This window comes from Tauraco erythrolophus, chromosome 1 (genome assembly GCF_009769465.1).
Source record: "Tauraco erythrolophus isolate bTauEry1 chromosome 1, bTauEry1.pri, whole genome shotgun sequence".
NCBI classification, from domain to species: domain Eukaryota; kingdom Metazoa; phylum Chordata; class Aves; order Musophagiformes; family Musophagidae; genus Tauraco; species Tauraco erythrolophus.
This window is the reverse complement of record NC_141465.1, coordinates 26788853-26804771: the sequence shown is the minus strand read 5'-3', so window position 1 is coordinate 26804771 and position 15919 is coordinate 26788853. Positions and strand designations below refer to the sequence as shown.

The 15919-nt window shown below is 35.2% G+C and overlaps 1 protein-coding gene across 1 annotated transcript in view; it reads right to left on the bottom strand.

Moving 5' to 3' along the window:
* The window catches only part of NCAM2 (neural cell adhesion molecule 2), a 151941-nt gene that overhangs the window by 66165 nt on the left and 69857 nt on the right, over positions 1-15919 (bottom strand). The window contains exon 11 of the mRNA XM_086616061.1: positions 5491-5664. Within this exon, the coding sequence (XP_086472187.1) occupies positions 5491-5664 (174 nt within the window). The remainder of the gene's footprint in view (positions 1-5490; positions 5665-15919) is intronic.

Here is a 15919-nt window from a genome sequence, read left to right as displayed (position 1 = left end):
CTCCATATGCAGAGGTTTACCAGCTGTCTGGCTCAAAGGATGGTAACTTCCCTTGGAGAATAAATCTTGCCAATATCACCCACACTTCTATTACTTCAAGATTAGTGGGCTTCTCTGCACTACCGACCAGGTCATAAATATCTGGGCCCTGAGAGCACTGTTAACCCTGACTGTCCCTGCCCACGCACTTCCCCTTGTGACTCCAGCCCAGAGGGAGCCTCACTGCATCGTGACTATAAAGTGAAGTTACACAGAGATTTGCAGCTAGCCTGCAACAAAACAATGTTCATATTCAGAAGAGCGCCTAACAAGTGTAGAAAAATCTGGCTACCATTTTCTCACTGATCTCTTGGTGAACTATGATTGTGTTGATTATGACTTTTAAACCCCTAAATAGCCTGAAGTTGGTGTATCAGAATGATTGCTTCACTTTCTGTGGTCTCCTTCAATAGCTGCAATCAGCATAGACTTTCAAAGGAAATCTTCGTTATAAAAGACAAAGGGGAGAGAATAGGGAAACAGATATTCTTGCAAAAGCTACAAGACTGGAATTTTCTTCTTAACTAGATCTGAAAACAGCTCAAACTGGTACAGTTTGAGACAAAAGCCAACTTTTGAGAGATTCTTTGAAGAAACCAGCAGCATTCTTCCTAGATGAAGAGGGTTGTAGGCTGTTTGAATAAATTTGCAAAGAATCCATTTCATACTGCTTAATTTTTTCTGATTTAACTTATTTGTATTTACTGGATGGTTGATTTCTTAAGAATGCCTAATGACTTTTGTAGGCATCTATTGCATTTTTCATATAAAACCAGACAACTATAATCCTACTTGTAGAAGGTTTTATACATAGTTATTGGGTCATAATTACAAGAAAATTAATGACTTGTTAGTGTTAGTTGCAATTCCTTTCAACAACTTTTTGAAACATCTGTTAATCATTTCTTAATTCTGTATTTATAAACTAACTTCTGTAGGCACATTTCCACAATGTTTGTTTCAGTTAGAATTAGTTTTCCTTCAATTTATGAGTTTATAGCTGTTCTCTGTGACTGTATGAAGACAACTTCACTATTCCTTCTGATCATAGCAGAGGACCAGAAGACCCAGCTCAGCCTTGACAGTCTCGGTATTAGAAAGCTATCAATCTTCCAGGCACAACTTTCTCCTGCATGTAGGTCTTTCTGCCTCTTTTTGTTAAAAGATGGTCTTGGAATTTACATATTACCTACATCGTGGCAAGAAAGGGCTGCAGCATTGTTTTATCGCTCATGAGTTAAATCAATCTGATAAAAAGACATCCTGTAAAATTGCAGCATAGTTTATCACTGGTTAGTGGAAAAAAATCATGACTCTTGTATTCTGTATGCATTATTACTTGAGACATGCAAGAAGTTAACTGACCCTGTGTAATAGCATCTATGTCTGAAGCTTAGCCATAAACCTGTCTCTAAAATGTGGACAGATGAAAAAAGTTATTTTGTTTCCATTAAGGAATATTGACCAAGTATAGAAATCATGATGACCCAGCTACAAATCATAATACAGAATGACAACTGCGTGTAGTCTAAACATCCTCCTCACTCAGCTCAGAAGATGTTGAGGCATGATAAGAAAGCTGTCCTTAGATATTTAAAAGCAATGAGAAACTGTCTCAAAAACATGTAACTTCTTTTTATAAGTTGAAAGACTTGAAAGTATCCTAAACATCTCAGAAAGTATAAAGAAAAAAAAGAAAAGCCTTCATACTAAGAAGAGTATCTTTAAAAACTCTTTCATGAACTGAAAATAGGGATTTAGAAGAGGATATCTCAATGTTATCCTACCATAACACTGTAAGCAAGCTAAAATATAATTGGAGAGAGGTTTAAACAGATGTTTCAGAAAACTTGCTGAAACTCTCTGAATGCTCAGGAAACAAGTAAAGGCTGAATTTTTGTGAAAGATCCCAGTTACTCAACATGAGCCGGCAATGTGCGCTTGCAGTCTGGAAAGCCAACCGTATCCTGTGCTGCATCCAAAAAAGTGTGGCCAGTAGGTCAAGGGAGATGATTCTGCCCCTCTACTCTGCTCTTGTGAGACCCTACCTGGAATACTGCATTCAGCTCTGAGGCTCCCAATGCAAGAAGGACACGGAGCAGTTGGAGCGGGTCCAGAGGAGGGCCACGAAGATGATCTGAGAGCTGGAACACCTGTCCTATGAAGACAGGCTGAAAGAGTTGGGGTTATTCAGCCTGGAGAAGAGAAGGCTCCAGGAAGATCTTATAGCAGCCTTCCAGTACTTAAAGGGGGCCTACAGGAAAGCTGGAGAGAGACTTTTTTCAAGGGTGTGTAGGAAAAGGGGCAATGGCTTTAAACTGAAAGAGGGTAGATTTTGATTAGATCTAAGGAAGAAATCTTTTACAATAAGAGTGGTGAAACACTGGAACAGGTTGCCCAGAGGAGTTGTGGATGTCTCATCCCTGGAGGTGTTCAAAGCCAGGTTGGATGAGTCTTTGAGCAATCAGGTCCAGTGGAAAGTGTCCCTGATCATGGAACTAGATGATCTTTGAGGTCCCTTCCAATCCAAACCATTCTTTGATTCTATGATTTAGCAGTATTTTAATTTAAAAAATGGCCACTGATATTGTTTTTTGACATCTCTATCTGGGAAGACTTTTTCTGCTCTGGGCTGTTCAGTCTGTGTTTTGGTAGCACATCTTGTTTTTCTGGTTTGGTCCTACATTACCTCACAAATGGAACAAGTTTTTAGCTCATTATAGAATACCTGCAAGAATCTATGATAAATGTAACTAGGTCCTTTTTGATTTCCCTATCAAATTACATAGTGTAGCACCAACAAGGTTTATTAAAAAAAAAAGATGCCTTCTGCTTAGCAAATATTTGAAATTCTGAAGTAGTTTTTGATTTCTATAGTAGTTCAGAGAGAAATTTAGAGAAATATAGGATATACAGTCTCAACCTTTCTACAAAGGGGTATACAAATAGAGAATTCAGAAAACAGAATGAATTAATTATGGATCTAGAATTAATTTTTAATACTGTTCACTGTCGTCTCAGTAAACTTTACCTTCCCAATATTTATCTATTTACTAAGAATATCTATTTGTAGACCACGATGACTTTTCACGTTGTTTTCAAATGTACTAGTTTTTGGCATCATATGGAGCAGTCTCTGACAATACATGCTATTAAGAGGTACTTTTAAGATATTCAAAACCACTGTGACTTTTTTTTTTTTGACAAAACATCTCAGCGTTACAGTTAGGGGACAATGAAAGGAAGAGGAAAATACATATTTGAAAGAAGGTAAACCCCCTGAAAACTTCCACCCAAGAAAAGAGAATAAACTGAGAAAAAAGTAAGGCAAATAGCACAAAAGGAAGATGTGGGGAAGTAACATGACAGTATGCAGGAACTAATACAGCCTTTTTCTCAAAGAAGTTGTATATTCAATTTTAGTAGGGATGGCAGCAAAGACCCTACACTCACAATCTACTTCACAGTGGTATCATCTTCATAAGGACTGCAGCTATTTGCACCTGCCACTCGACTCTGTTTTTAGAATAAATTACCATACCAATCAGATCTTGTACTAAAATAATTCCAAGAAAATCATTTCACGTTATAGAAGGAATCTCCAAAATGAGCTATATACGAAAACTTAAAAACATGTAATGCTGACAGAATGTTTCAAAATTAAAATGTGAACTTTTGAAGAAGTCAGATCCAGCCAATTCTAATAATAACAAGGGTCCGTCAAGTTATACATCTTTCCTAATGTAATCAATTAATCATAGAATCACAGAATGGTTTGGGTCGGAAGGGACCTCAAAGATCATCTAGTTCCAACCCCCCTGCCATGGGCAGGGACACCCTCCACTACACCAGGTTGCTCAAAGCCTCATCCAACCTGGCCTTGAACACTTCCAGGGATGGGGCATCCACAATAATCTTTTCATAAACTTCATATTAACAGAAATAATAGGAAAGAAAGTTTTATGAGGAGTGAGGTAAATACACAGTTTTATAAAGTTAACACTGAGGACTTTTTTTTGTTCTGGCTTTACATTTAAATTGAGCATCTGTGTGACTGCACTTTGTAGTCATTGGGTTTGTTCTCATTTGAGTACATTTCAGCTCACTATACAGACTGGTCACTTCAGGTTTTAGCATTTGGTATATTGTAGTTCTCATCAGAGAAATTTATTGCCAATTCATTGAAAGAAGTAGTTATGAAAAAAAAAGGTCTCAAACTTCATCTGAAACATAACATGAAATGAAGAGGTATGCTAGTGTCTATTAATGTGTATGCCCTGCAACTAGAGGAAAAACATTGGCATCTTTAGATCTTCCAGTACTGAAGAAAATACAAGCTATACTGGACTAAAACGAATGCTACTATGATTTACAGTATTATATTTATGCGCTAAGTTACTGTGTTTGGTTAAGAAAAACAAAAGATAAAAAGTCATTATAGGTTCCTTTGAATATATGTTAATTGTATGCTCATTGTATGTTTCTTTGAAATAATTCTGTAACTCGGAACATGCTTTGCTTAGCGCAGAATTTTTGCGTGTGGATTATGGGATGTGAAAGGGATAACACATATTAGATCATTTGCTACATTTTTTCCTTCCATCACTGTGCTGATAGCTGCAAAACCATTCAATACATACTGTATAAATCAGAAGACTGTTGTGGCTGCTTTAACTTGCACTACCTATTGAAAATATCAAAGGGTAAATATGGATGCAACAGATTACCGATCTGTTGAATGTATTTTACTAACATTCCTCTGTATAAACAGCTCACCTCGACATATACTTGAAGAACTCTTGTGTGTTTGGGGAGGCTTATACTCTTTTCTGCCTTTAGAGAAGTGCAGAGAAGGCATAGATCTGGCAAGGAACTAGCCCCATTTGTAGCATCCCCACTAACATAGTAGCTAGATACAGATATAATATCTAACAAATGCATTTAGTGTTTGTTGAACAATATTTTATAGATATGCTTTTGAAATAGACATCGTGAGCATTAACAGATATGTAGAAATTTTACTAAATAGCTCAAAATCAGTAATTAATGCCCAGGATTACATATCACATAATAGCTTACTTTACATTTTTAAGTTAACTGCACACATAATGCACATTCACAAACTAACTCCTCTGTGATTTCTATTCTTTGAAATTTATAGCTTTAAAAATATTTTTCATATGTACTTGACCGGACAGTGAAAAATGCAAAATAATTGTAAATTCATTTACCAAACTTTTTAAAACTAAAAAGTAATGGTTAACTTTTACAATACTACAATATGATTATCAATCGTTGTAAAGAAATCTGACTTCATTAATATTAACTGAAGATACAGCTACTGGACTAAAACTAATGGAGAAACAAAGAATCAGCTAACATATACTTGCATTCTTTTCCCTTGACATTCTTTTCGGTTAAAATACTTTCATTTATTTTTTGTATACTTACTTTGAACTCCATGGGAGCGAACTATTTTCCAGGTTTCTGATGCTATCTCTTTTACATCCACTTGATAATGATGAATGGGCACACCTCCATGTGAATCTGGCTTATTGAACGAAACTTTGGCAGTGGTTTGTGACAACTCTAAAACTCGTACTCCATAAGGATTTGATGGTACATCTAAAAAAGGGCAAGCATTAATTTAATAATCAGCAGCAACTAGACAAACCTAAACAGTTGATAATCTACCCCAAAAATCTCCTTAGCGTCTTGAAGGGAAAAAAAAAAAATTATTTAATATGATGTAATAATATTTAGTGCTAAACAACAAGATTTCTAATACAGAGCAGTAAGAAAACCACATTTATTTTCTTGTATGCTAAAGTTATGCAAAAGAAAATATTCCATTTCTGTCCTTTTTTAATAAGATCTTTTCTAATAGCTAATTTTGTCATAGGCAAATGTAAGAGATTAGTTTGTTTACTGTATAATTATGTAAAAGAGAACAATCCCTTTTAAATCAAATTTAAGAAGAGGAACACTTATGGCTAAATAGATTATTCAAAGTCTGAATTCTTCTAAATGAGATTATGACAAAAAATTGTAGAAATAATTTTGTCATTTTTCTGAAACCTGAAATACAGCTGAAAACATGAATCCTTTTATTCTTTTTTTGAGAGACCGGATTCCAATCTAGGAATATTAATGGAAGGTTTCTATCCTCTTTTCAGTTTAAGAAATAATTTGTGGCATAGGTTGAAAGAAATATTTTCTCTGAAATCAAAAGCAAGTGCATATCTTGCAAAGTAGAAAAGAACTACGAAAATAAATCAGGTGTCTAGGTATTGAGAAGCTAGATATGAAACAAAAGCAAAAAATTAACCTCGGGGTCAGTACTTCTTCAAAAATAGAAACATTATGTTATGTTCACAATGTGTGACCAAACTAACATACAGAAGAAAAAAGACTAACTTTTTAAATTGTTGCACATTTTAAAGTGTTGTAAGTACAAAATATTGTATTGAAAATACTAGGAAGAATTTTAGTTTTGTGGACAGAAGATCAGGGATTTGAAACACCATTAAAAATTTCTCTTCTGACACATCTGACAGCTATTTGCATATCTGCTTACAGATTTGACTCTGCATTTGTCTCCAGGGTATAGAAGATATTTTTATAAGGACATGCAGGAATTTGAGCCAAAGCCTATCATTTGGTTAGTGGGTACTGGACCATTTACATAAAATGTAGTCTTTATTCAAGGGCTGTCAGAAAGTTGGAAATAAAAAGAGAATCAATCAGAGTTTCACCCAGTATTGGTATTTGAATATAAAAATGAGCCAAAAATTTCTATAAAATATTAAAGAATGAGTTAAAGGACATACTCAGCCATGAATTCTCATGAAAAAGACACCTGCAAAGCTGACTTGTATAACTTTTTAATAATAACCTTATTTTTTTTCCAGAAAAATTCTCTAAGTTGTCAGAGTTGTGTGTCATACTGCTGATATCATACCTCTGTGAATTCTTACAGTTAATATTTCTGCATATAGGTGTCCTAAAATCTTGCATGCTTAGTGCTCATTGAGTTAAAACCAGCATAATATTATTTATATGGATGAACAATTTTAATATCTTTCACCTAAAGACACAACTATATGAATCCATGATGTTAAAGATTTGAGTAGAATGCAAGTCTCAGCCTGAGGGATTCAATCCCTCAAATTCTTTCTTATTCCAGGAAACATTCATTTCACCAGGATATGAGACTTTGCAGGAAATTTCCACCCTTCTTAGCGAAGCTGTATTACTCTGCAGAAAGGAATTCAAGATTCATGGTAAGACAGAACGTGACCAAATTTAACCAGTATGCTATGGATCCAGGAGAACACAGGCTTGGGTTTTGAATCTTTTTCTAAATTGATGAAAAAGTTGGGTATTTTTAGGAAAAAATAAAGAAAATACATTCAAAAAACTATACAGATTTTTATCCGTGATCACATGGGAGAAAAATTAGTTACATGAGTTGCTTGTTAAGCAAGCATTGATCCCAAAATCAGAGGAAGATGAGAATTAGAAACAGCTTGTGAATCCCTGTCCTCCAGATTCTCATTGTGGCTGAGAGCAATATTTTTTTTTCCCCCACTAGTGACAGTACCTTAAGCACCATTCTGCGTACAGATTCTCTCCCTAGCTCATATGACTGTTCTGAAGGGAACGAGAAAAATACAACATAAGAATGCTAGCAAAGCAATCCAGGATAGCCAAAGTAAAGCAGCATGGTTCTGTATGAGTGATGTGGATATCAATCACTTGAGAAGATGAATATAGCTCTGCAGTACTGAAGATGAATGCTCTTTGGATTTGCAAGCTAAAAGCTGCTGTGGATACCTACAATATTACAATAGTTTCTAAGCACTTCCATTCTTTTTCTGTTGTTAAAAGAGTTCAAAATGAAACAAACTAATTTGTTTAAGGTTGAATGAATATTTAATTTCACTCAGACTACTTTTATGTTAGTTTTTCTATGCTCTTTTTATAAGGCAATTCACTGTTACTTCAGTTCGGATCAAAACAATTATTTGGTCAATGGTATGAAACGAAAATGTGTTATTTACATATCTGCTCTATTCTTGACTTTGAAAATGTTAAGGAGATCTCTTTCCCTTGTGTGTTTACATCTGCATATGATTAACCATAATAAACACAGCATAGGGAAGAAGACATCCTTCAGGAAGGACCTTATGTTCTCTACTGCAGATACGAGTAGAATTTCTGCCAAATGAAGATATGATTCCATGTGGTAATAAGCATAAAATGAAGCTCCTGTGAAAACTTAGTAAAACATTTTGCATAACTAGCACAATGCAATATGTTTAAAACTCATTTAAGTGTGAAATACATTCACAATACTATTTTAAATATGCATCCTACAATCCAAGCAACCCACACGTGTAGGTAACTTTCATGCAGTTTTCAGAGTCGTACTATACAGCTCTTAAGAAAAGACTGAATCACCTGCAGAAAATACAACAGGAGAGACAATTGTAGTCAAAATCAGAAATGAATACTAGCAATTCCATTAAGATAGAATAAAATACCTACTACCTCTTTCAGACTAGGCAAATCTATAACTTTTTTTTCCCCAAAGAAGATCATTAGCAGCATAATGAACTTAATCTAACTCTGTACTTCTCTAATGAGTATGAACTTGATCATGCAAGCTAAACAGCCCTCTGGTCCTGATCTAGCTAAGTGTTCCAGCATTTCAGGTGTCCCCTGTCAGCTGAAATTATTTGGAGCATTGCCATGATTTTCATGTTAGAATTGCAAAGCTTTTGGCTCAATGTTTAGTAGGAGTGAAGAATAATTTGCAAAGTTGTGTACTCCGAATTCTGCATCTGGAAGGACAGAACTGTGGATGGTTCTTGTTCTTTTTCCTTCTAAAATCAACCGATCAAATGAATCTTAGAGGAGTTTAGCTATAGGCAGTGATTACTCTTTCATATACTTTTACGGATACAAGTTGAAGGACTATACAGTATAAAAAGTATGAGATTTCTTTTCTATGATCTAAAGATCACTTAGTGACAACACAGCTTTTGGTATACCATTTAGAAGTTCCACTGTTATTTTTGTTGCCATTATGCTGACAAAACAAGGGATAATTGACGAAAAGTTCAGCCTTTAAATTAAAATAAGCCATTAAAAAAACCCAACAAGTGTCAGACATTTAGTCAACTTCATCTTCTTGCCACAGTGTCTATTCCTCTGTTCAGTATGTGACAGTATTCATGTATGATGTTAAAGAATTACTCAAAAATTAAAGAAAAAAGGATCCTCAAATATTAAGTGCAAAATTGTACAAAATCAGTGTATAAAGTTGGTAAGCAGAAATTAACTTTGTGATATATTGGCCTAAGTTAAGTAGTATTGTTTTGGTTCCAAAAATATTATTAGAGGTGAAAGAGAAGTACACACAGAGGTGAAACAGAAGTAAATATTTATCTCAACTGATATGTAAATATTCTTTCAAGTCTATTGCTGTTATCACCCAACCTGTTCAATAAAAGACCACCATTTATCACTGGGGATTTTCTTTTCAAGATTTTTTTTTTTGATTGTTTTATGGAAGAAAATAATTATCCTTCTGAGAGTTTAGCAGTCCTGGTGTTAACGGAGAAAAGGAAGTGATGCTGTGAGAGTAGGCAGTGTGGTCAGAGATTTATCTTCCAGTTAGCTCTTGTCTCCTATCTCCTGACAATATGTTCCTAGTGCAGTTCTGCAGCTTTTCCTGTCTCCGTATATCTGACACAGACATTGACTGCAAGTAACTATGTCTAAACGCTGAACATAAGTAGTATCAGGACTATGGCAGGGAAAGACATGGGGCTGGGGAGTAGACCTTTGGAGTCAAAGACCTCCATGAAATAGTTCATGCTTGTACATCCTTAGAATGGAGAAAAAAAAATCAATATCAAATCTACAGGTTAGGCTCAGTCTTGCCTTGATGTCCTTGCTTGGGGAAAACTGCAATAGATTTCTTTTACCAAATGATTGGGAGTTCTGACAAAATAAGGAATTAATTACGAAACAGGACCACAGCTAGGAAATAAATACATAAATAATAAATGAAGATAAGGTACATGCACACAAAGCAAAACACTGCCGTAGTATTGATAGTTGCACTTATACGCTTATTAAAAATACGTTGCTGTTTGTTTTTTTAGTAAAAATCCTTTAGCTGTGAATGGCAAGTTTTAGGACACAGATCTAGATTTTAGATCTGCCTGTATTTTTGTGGAGGTAAATGGGATTTTGGCAGCAGCAAGGGAAAAGTTATACAGAGAACACATCTAACAATCCTAAAAAAAGAATTGACAGGATCCCATAACACTGTCTTGGAACAGAATATGATTATCTTTTTTATTAGATTATTCTCCAGGGAAAATTAAGTTCTACTTCTTTGATTTTATTTTGCCTGTGTGAAAACACAAATATTTGGAGAAAAAAAAGAGGAACATTCATAACTGGTACCAAAGTGCCAGCACCAAAAATCCAGATAAGTGAACAGTTAAACTTGATGTTGTAGTCCTTGTCAGTTATCGGTCAACCTTATCATATTTTGAGCATGACTCGATTCCTTAAAACAGGTTACAGGATGTAATTTCTGTGAAGCTCAATTATTTTCTTTCTCATGTCTTCATTTGCTTTGATGTCATTATTCCTCATCTTCACTGACTACAGGACGGTTAAAATAAGTTTAATTAAATGAAGTGACACGGGAATTCTCAATACCTAATGATATCATAGAATGTATTTTGATTTTGATTTTTAATTCCCTCTAATATTGCTGTAGAAAGGAAACAGGTATAGCATCTCTCATGCCTTTAAGTATTCTTGTATGTCACCACCTCTAAATGCTGCAGTCTTTCATGTTCTATAGTATACTGTGCAAAATCAGTAAGAGGGATGATTTGGCAAGACAAGTTTGAAATTCATCATCAGAGCTGCATGATGTAGCTAATTTGTAAACTACTTTCACTGCTTATTAGTATGTTTTCTGCAAGCAGTTGAGCTTGTTAACACTTAGTCACTGTTAAGTTTCTGTGCTGAGCTGCAGTTCCAGGCATGATGTGAGATCAGAATCTCAACTTTCCTCAAAAATGAAAGTATCCTTCTCGGTGCAAAAACTGAAAGAAAGACTGAGGCAAAAAGGTGAATCAGACAATTTGTCTGAACTTTTAACCCCTTTGCCATCCCAGAATAAAAAAAAAGAAGAGTAAATGGAAGTCTAGGATGAGTAAGGCTATGAGAACTTAAGAGGTGAATCATGGTTTACTTTTTAGGGGCTCTGGATTCAGTCCAGCTGTACTACACTCCTATGTGCAAAACGCACATTAATATTTAAAGAAAAAAAAATCAACTTGAAAAATCCAGTTTAGTTCTCTGTGTCACCACCTTTACATTTACCATTTTAGGTTACTACATTATCTCTTCCAACAACATAGTCCTAGACTACTGATTGCCATACAATTTTTATTTATCTATACAAAAACATTTGAAATAACGATACTGAAATCTCAGCAAAAAGGAGAAATGCTTTGCTAGTTAATACCATCTTCCTGCATATTGATATTTCACATAAACTATGACTAAACTAGATCTGGGCAAATCTAGGAACATCTGTGCTCACCTCAGGCTCTGAAAGCCATCGGGACAATCTGCCAAGCTCACCTGGCTTGCCAAAGCCTAAGCCTGTCACAGAGAAAAAACAGAGTATAAGTAGACTTCTAAAATAAAAGTTGTAGTTGTGACATGAAGGAATTAATTTGCAGTGGCAAGAAATGAAAAAGACACTGGTTCTCTTCGCATTCTACATGTTACTTATACAGCAATTTAAATGCTTAAGAAATGAAAAAGGAGGAGGTCAACTTTAAGAGCTGGTCACCACAAGTCAGGTGGTGAGCACATCTGATTAAGCTTTCAGTAAGCACTGAAGTTTCTCAGCATTTACCAGGAACAGCCAGTACTTTAAATAGGCTGCAGTTCTTCAATTGTCTTGAAAGGTTTAAGTGAAATTGTCCAGATTTCATGCTGATTCAGTAGTTCTGTATAATTTGAATGAACAGATAGAGTTTTCCATACAAAATGGTATGGTTGCAAATTGCATCTACATTCTGAAAGAAATCTTTTTCTATCATCAGTATGTGTTAGTTTCTTAAGGAGGGCAACAGAAATAAAGATAATGGCATTATGACAGTATGACCACTTTTTATCCAGCAGTAAATTAAAAGAAAAGGCTACTTGATTTTGCTGAAAACCAGCAAAGCAGAAAAATGGAACCGAACATGAAGCAACAAGTCATTCCTGCAGGATTTTAATGGAAAACTATTCAGTAAAATTATCATTATTTGTAAAATTTACCCTAGCAGCATACTTTGCTTAATACTGTCACCCAGCTAGAAACAGTATTTCTTTTTCCCTGACAGAGTCATAGTGAAAGTATGCTACGCCCCAGCGTTAGTATTTACAATCAAAGCCAGAAGAAAATCCAGGCTGTATTGAAATGCATGAAAAAAAATTGGTAGGCTCTAATACGCAAAATATCAATCATTAGGGCTTCCTAATCTACCAAAGTAGAGCAACAGAGGTAGTAAAACTAGGAAGAAAGCTGCATTTGACATTTTATACCTGTAATTATTATGATGGTTTATCCCCCATCTCCCTGGTTGTTTTTCATTTCCAGCTGATGCTAGTTTAAGTGCAACGCTTGTAACAGTGAACCACATTTGTTATTTGTTGTTTTTTTCCCCAAAATGTCTATTTAGATGTAAATGCTAAAAATGTCAATCTTTCAGGATACTGAATATTATGAATTACAGCACTGTAAGTAATAGCCTAGCATAATGTAAGCTTAGCATAATGGAGCCCTCACACCCCCAAATCCAGTGTTTCCAGCCCCACATAAATACTGCACTACAAAGGGTTTATGTTAGGGATATCTATTCATTATTAGAACTACAAAATTTGATTTTCTTCTGTTTTCTGCATTTCATATCATTATCTAGAATGTCTATGCTTTACATAATAACTTCCCACAATTCTTTATTCATTACATATTCAGTAAATATACCGCGATTTACCTTATAACTTCAACACCTTTTTTTTTAAAGTGTTAATCAAGTTTTCTGAATAATTGACCGAAAAATGTTGTCCTGGTTTCAGCTGGGACAGAGTTAGCTCTTCTTTTTAGCAGCTAGAAGAGCTCCATGTTTTGGTTTTACTCAAAGGCTCGCTCTGAGAAGAACACTGACAGTGCGCTGATGTTGCTAGTTGGCACTGAGGTCTCAAGGACTTTTCAGCTGCCGTGTTCTTGCCAGTGTGCAGGAGCACAACGGGATAGGGGGGAGCATGGCCGGGATAGGGGGTCCATGCCTCTCCTTATGATTTGTACTTAGACTTAGGATTGAGGGCCAAACTGGCCAATTAGTATTCCATATCATGCAGTGTCACGCCCAGTATAAAAATGAGGGTCAGCTGGAAAGCAGGGCTTTTGCTCTTGCGGGACTCTCACTCTCGGACTCTGAGAGTGCTCTCTCTGTCTCGCTCTCTATTTTTGGGCCTCTTGCTTGTCCGGGGTTGCGGTGTTAGTACTTATCTGTTTCGGGATCATTAGTTCGGGATGAGACGGGCCTCGGTCAAGGGGTGGTGAGCAATTACACTGTACATCACTCATTTGTACATATTTATCCTTGTACAAATCTGTACATATATATATATTGGTAGCAGTAGTAGTAAATTGTTCTCATCTCAACCCACGGGTCTCTTTTCCTCTTCTCCTTTAATTCTCTTTTTCATCCCTGGGGGGTGGGGGAGGGTGAGTGAGCGGCTGTGTGGAGTTTAATTGCCGAAGTGGTATAAACCATGACAAATGTTAAATAAACTGTTGCAAAAGCAGAGAATAGTAAGCTGTTTGAAAAACTGGCATCAGTAACATCTCTGATACAGTTCTTTCAATAAGCCAAAACAGGATTATAGAATATATGGAGTTATTTGCTCTCACTTGCATTTCCAGGAGCTATCGTGAGAATTTGGTGAAATACAATGCACAATCGAAATATATTGTTCTTTTTCAATTAATAATGATAATTACTTTGTATTAAAATTAATTCATTATTTATAAAAGCAGGAGAGAAATACATAGCTAAAATAATCACCATGAAGTATCATGCATTGTGATGGGATACTGTTTTGCAAATCTAAGAGAAAAATCAGCAAATATAGAAAATCTGCTGAGATGCTTTCATAAGTATATACATATTTATTAAAAAACAATGCACAACAATAACCACAACATGAGTTCCTCTGTTTTCATTGGCATAATTGTTCTATTTTCTCATCTTTTTCTGTCCTGAGAGGTAAGACATGAAAGGAATGCAAGTGGCATTTTTCCTTCACTTTCCTATTATTTATGTCCATGGCTTTAAGAAAGACTTCTAGTGGCAAGTCTCCTGTATTTGAGAGGAACTGAGAAATTATTCTAGCATCTTTCACATTGTACTTCTACTGCTTTTCCCTCCCAGTGAAGCCTCACTTGTAACAATCCTTAGAGATGGTACTCCAGAGATAAGCGTACACCTAGTCCAGCAGGACAGGCAGAACCAGTGCTGCTGTCGAATCAACAGAACACATTGCCCCAAAGAGAAGGCATGCTACTGAAGAGAAATAGATGCAACTGACTAAAATCAGAGGGTTACGTGGATTCCTTTTGTTTGATGAATTTAATGAATGAATTCACTAATTCATGACATTAAGGAATACTCTGCAAATCCTATGTCAGTCATTAATATTTAGAAAATCAAGTTTAGAGGGCTAAATCTACTTCCTAGATTAAATGATGGCAAAAGTAATATACAAATAATAGATATAGCTTATCTATGCAATTTAATGCTAACCTTCTACAAGTCTTGAGATTTCTAGAGACAGAATAGTTGGTATAGAAATTAACTGTGTTTTTCCTTTAAGCTTAGAGCTTTCGACATTACTACGTCAATTTTGAACATCATGGACACTATTAATTTATCATATTTAATGAGACATGTAGTACTGATGAGCTGCTACAGTCATAATTTTAGCCTTATTACAGAAACTCAATTGTTCAAGTAATTTCATTGAAATGAATGGGATCAACCAGGTAAATGATCATGAACATGATCAAAGATTCTACAAACTCTTCTATTCTGGAAATTCTTTTCACAAAAAAATAAAATTATTTTATGTATGAATTAGATTACATGAGTCCTTATATTAGGGTGAGTTTTGTAAGGTAGAAAGTAAGGAATGTATTGTATAAAACTAGGACTTATTAGCTAGAATTAAGGATGGTTACATGCAAAAGGAAGAAGTAATATATTTTTCATTAGTCACATGTAGCTATCAAAGGAAGATTAGATTTGCAACACAGCTAATACTCAAAAAAAGTTGTAAAATGAAGGGAAATGGATCTTCTGGATGATGTAAAACAGTGCCACACAGAAATCTCAATAAAAACCCACATTCCTATTTTAGGAAGCTCAGCTCTTTTGACCACTGTTCAAAGACAAGAAAATAGTGTAGTATTCACGGTAAAAGTCTGTGCTAGTAATCCATCCTTCAGAGGTAGTGGGAATTCTTTCAATGCTGTGTACAACTTCTAAGAAATTTCTTAATAAACAACTGGTTTTTATAACTCCCGAGACATCAAAAGAAAATAATACCCTATTGAGCAAAACTATAAAATTAAAACAAGCCAGGTAAGAGATGAGCACATTTCAGCAATATACCTCCAAAGGTCCTCCTAGAAGGCTCCAAAGACTTTCTTATTTCAAAAAAATATGTAAACAGAAGTTACAGTTGAAACATTCGAGATCATAAAAAACATACAAGTCTTACT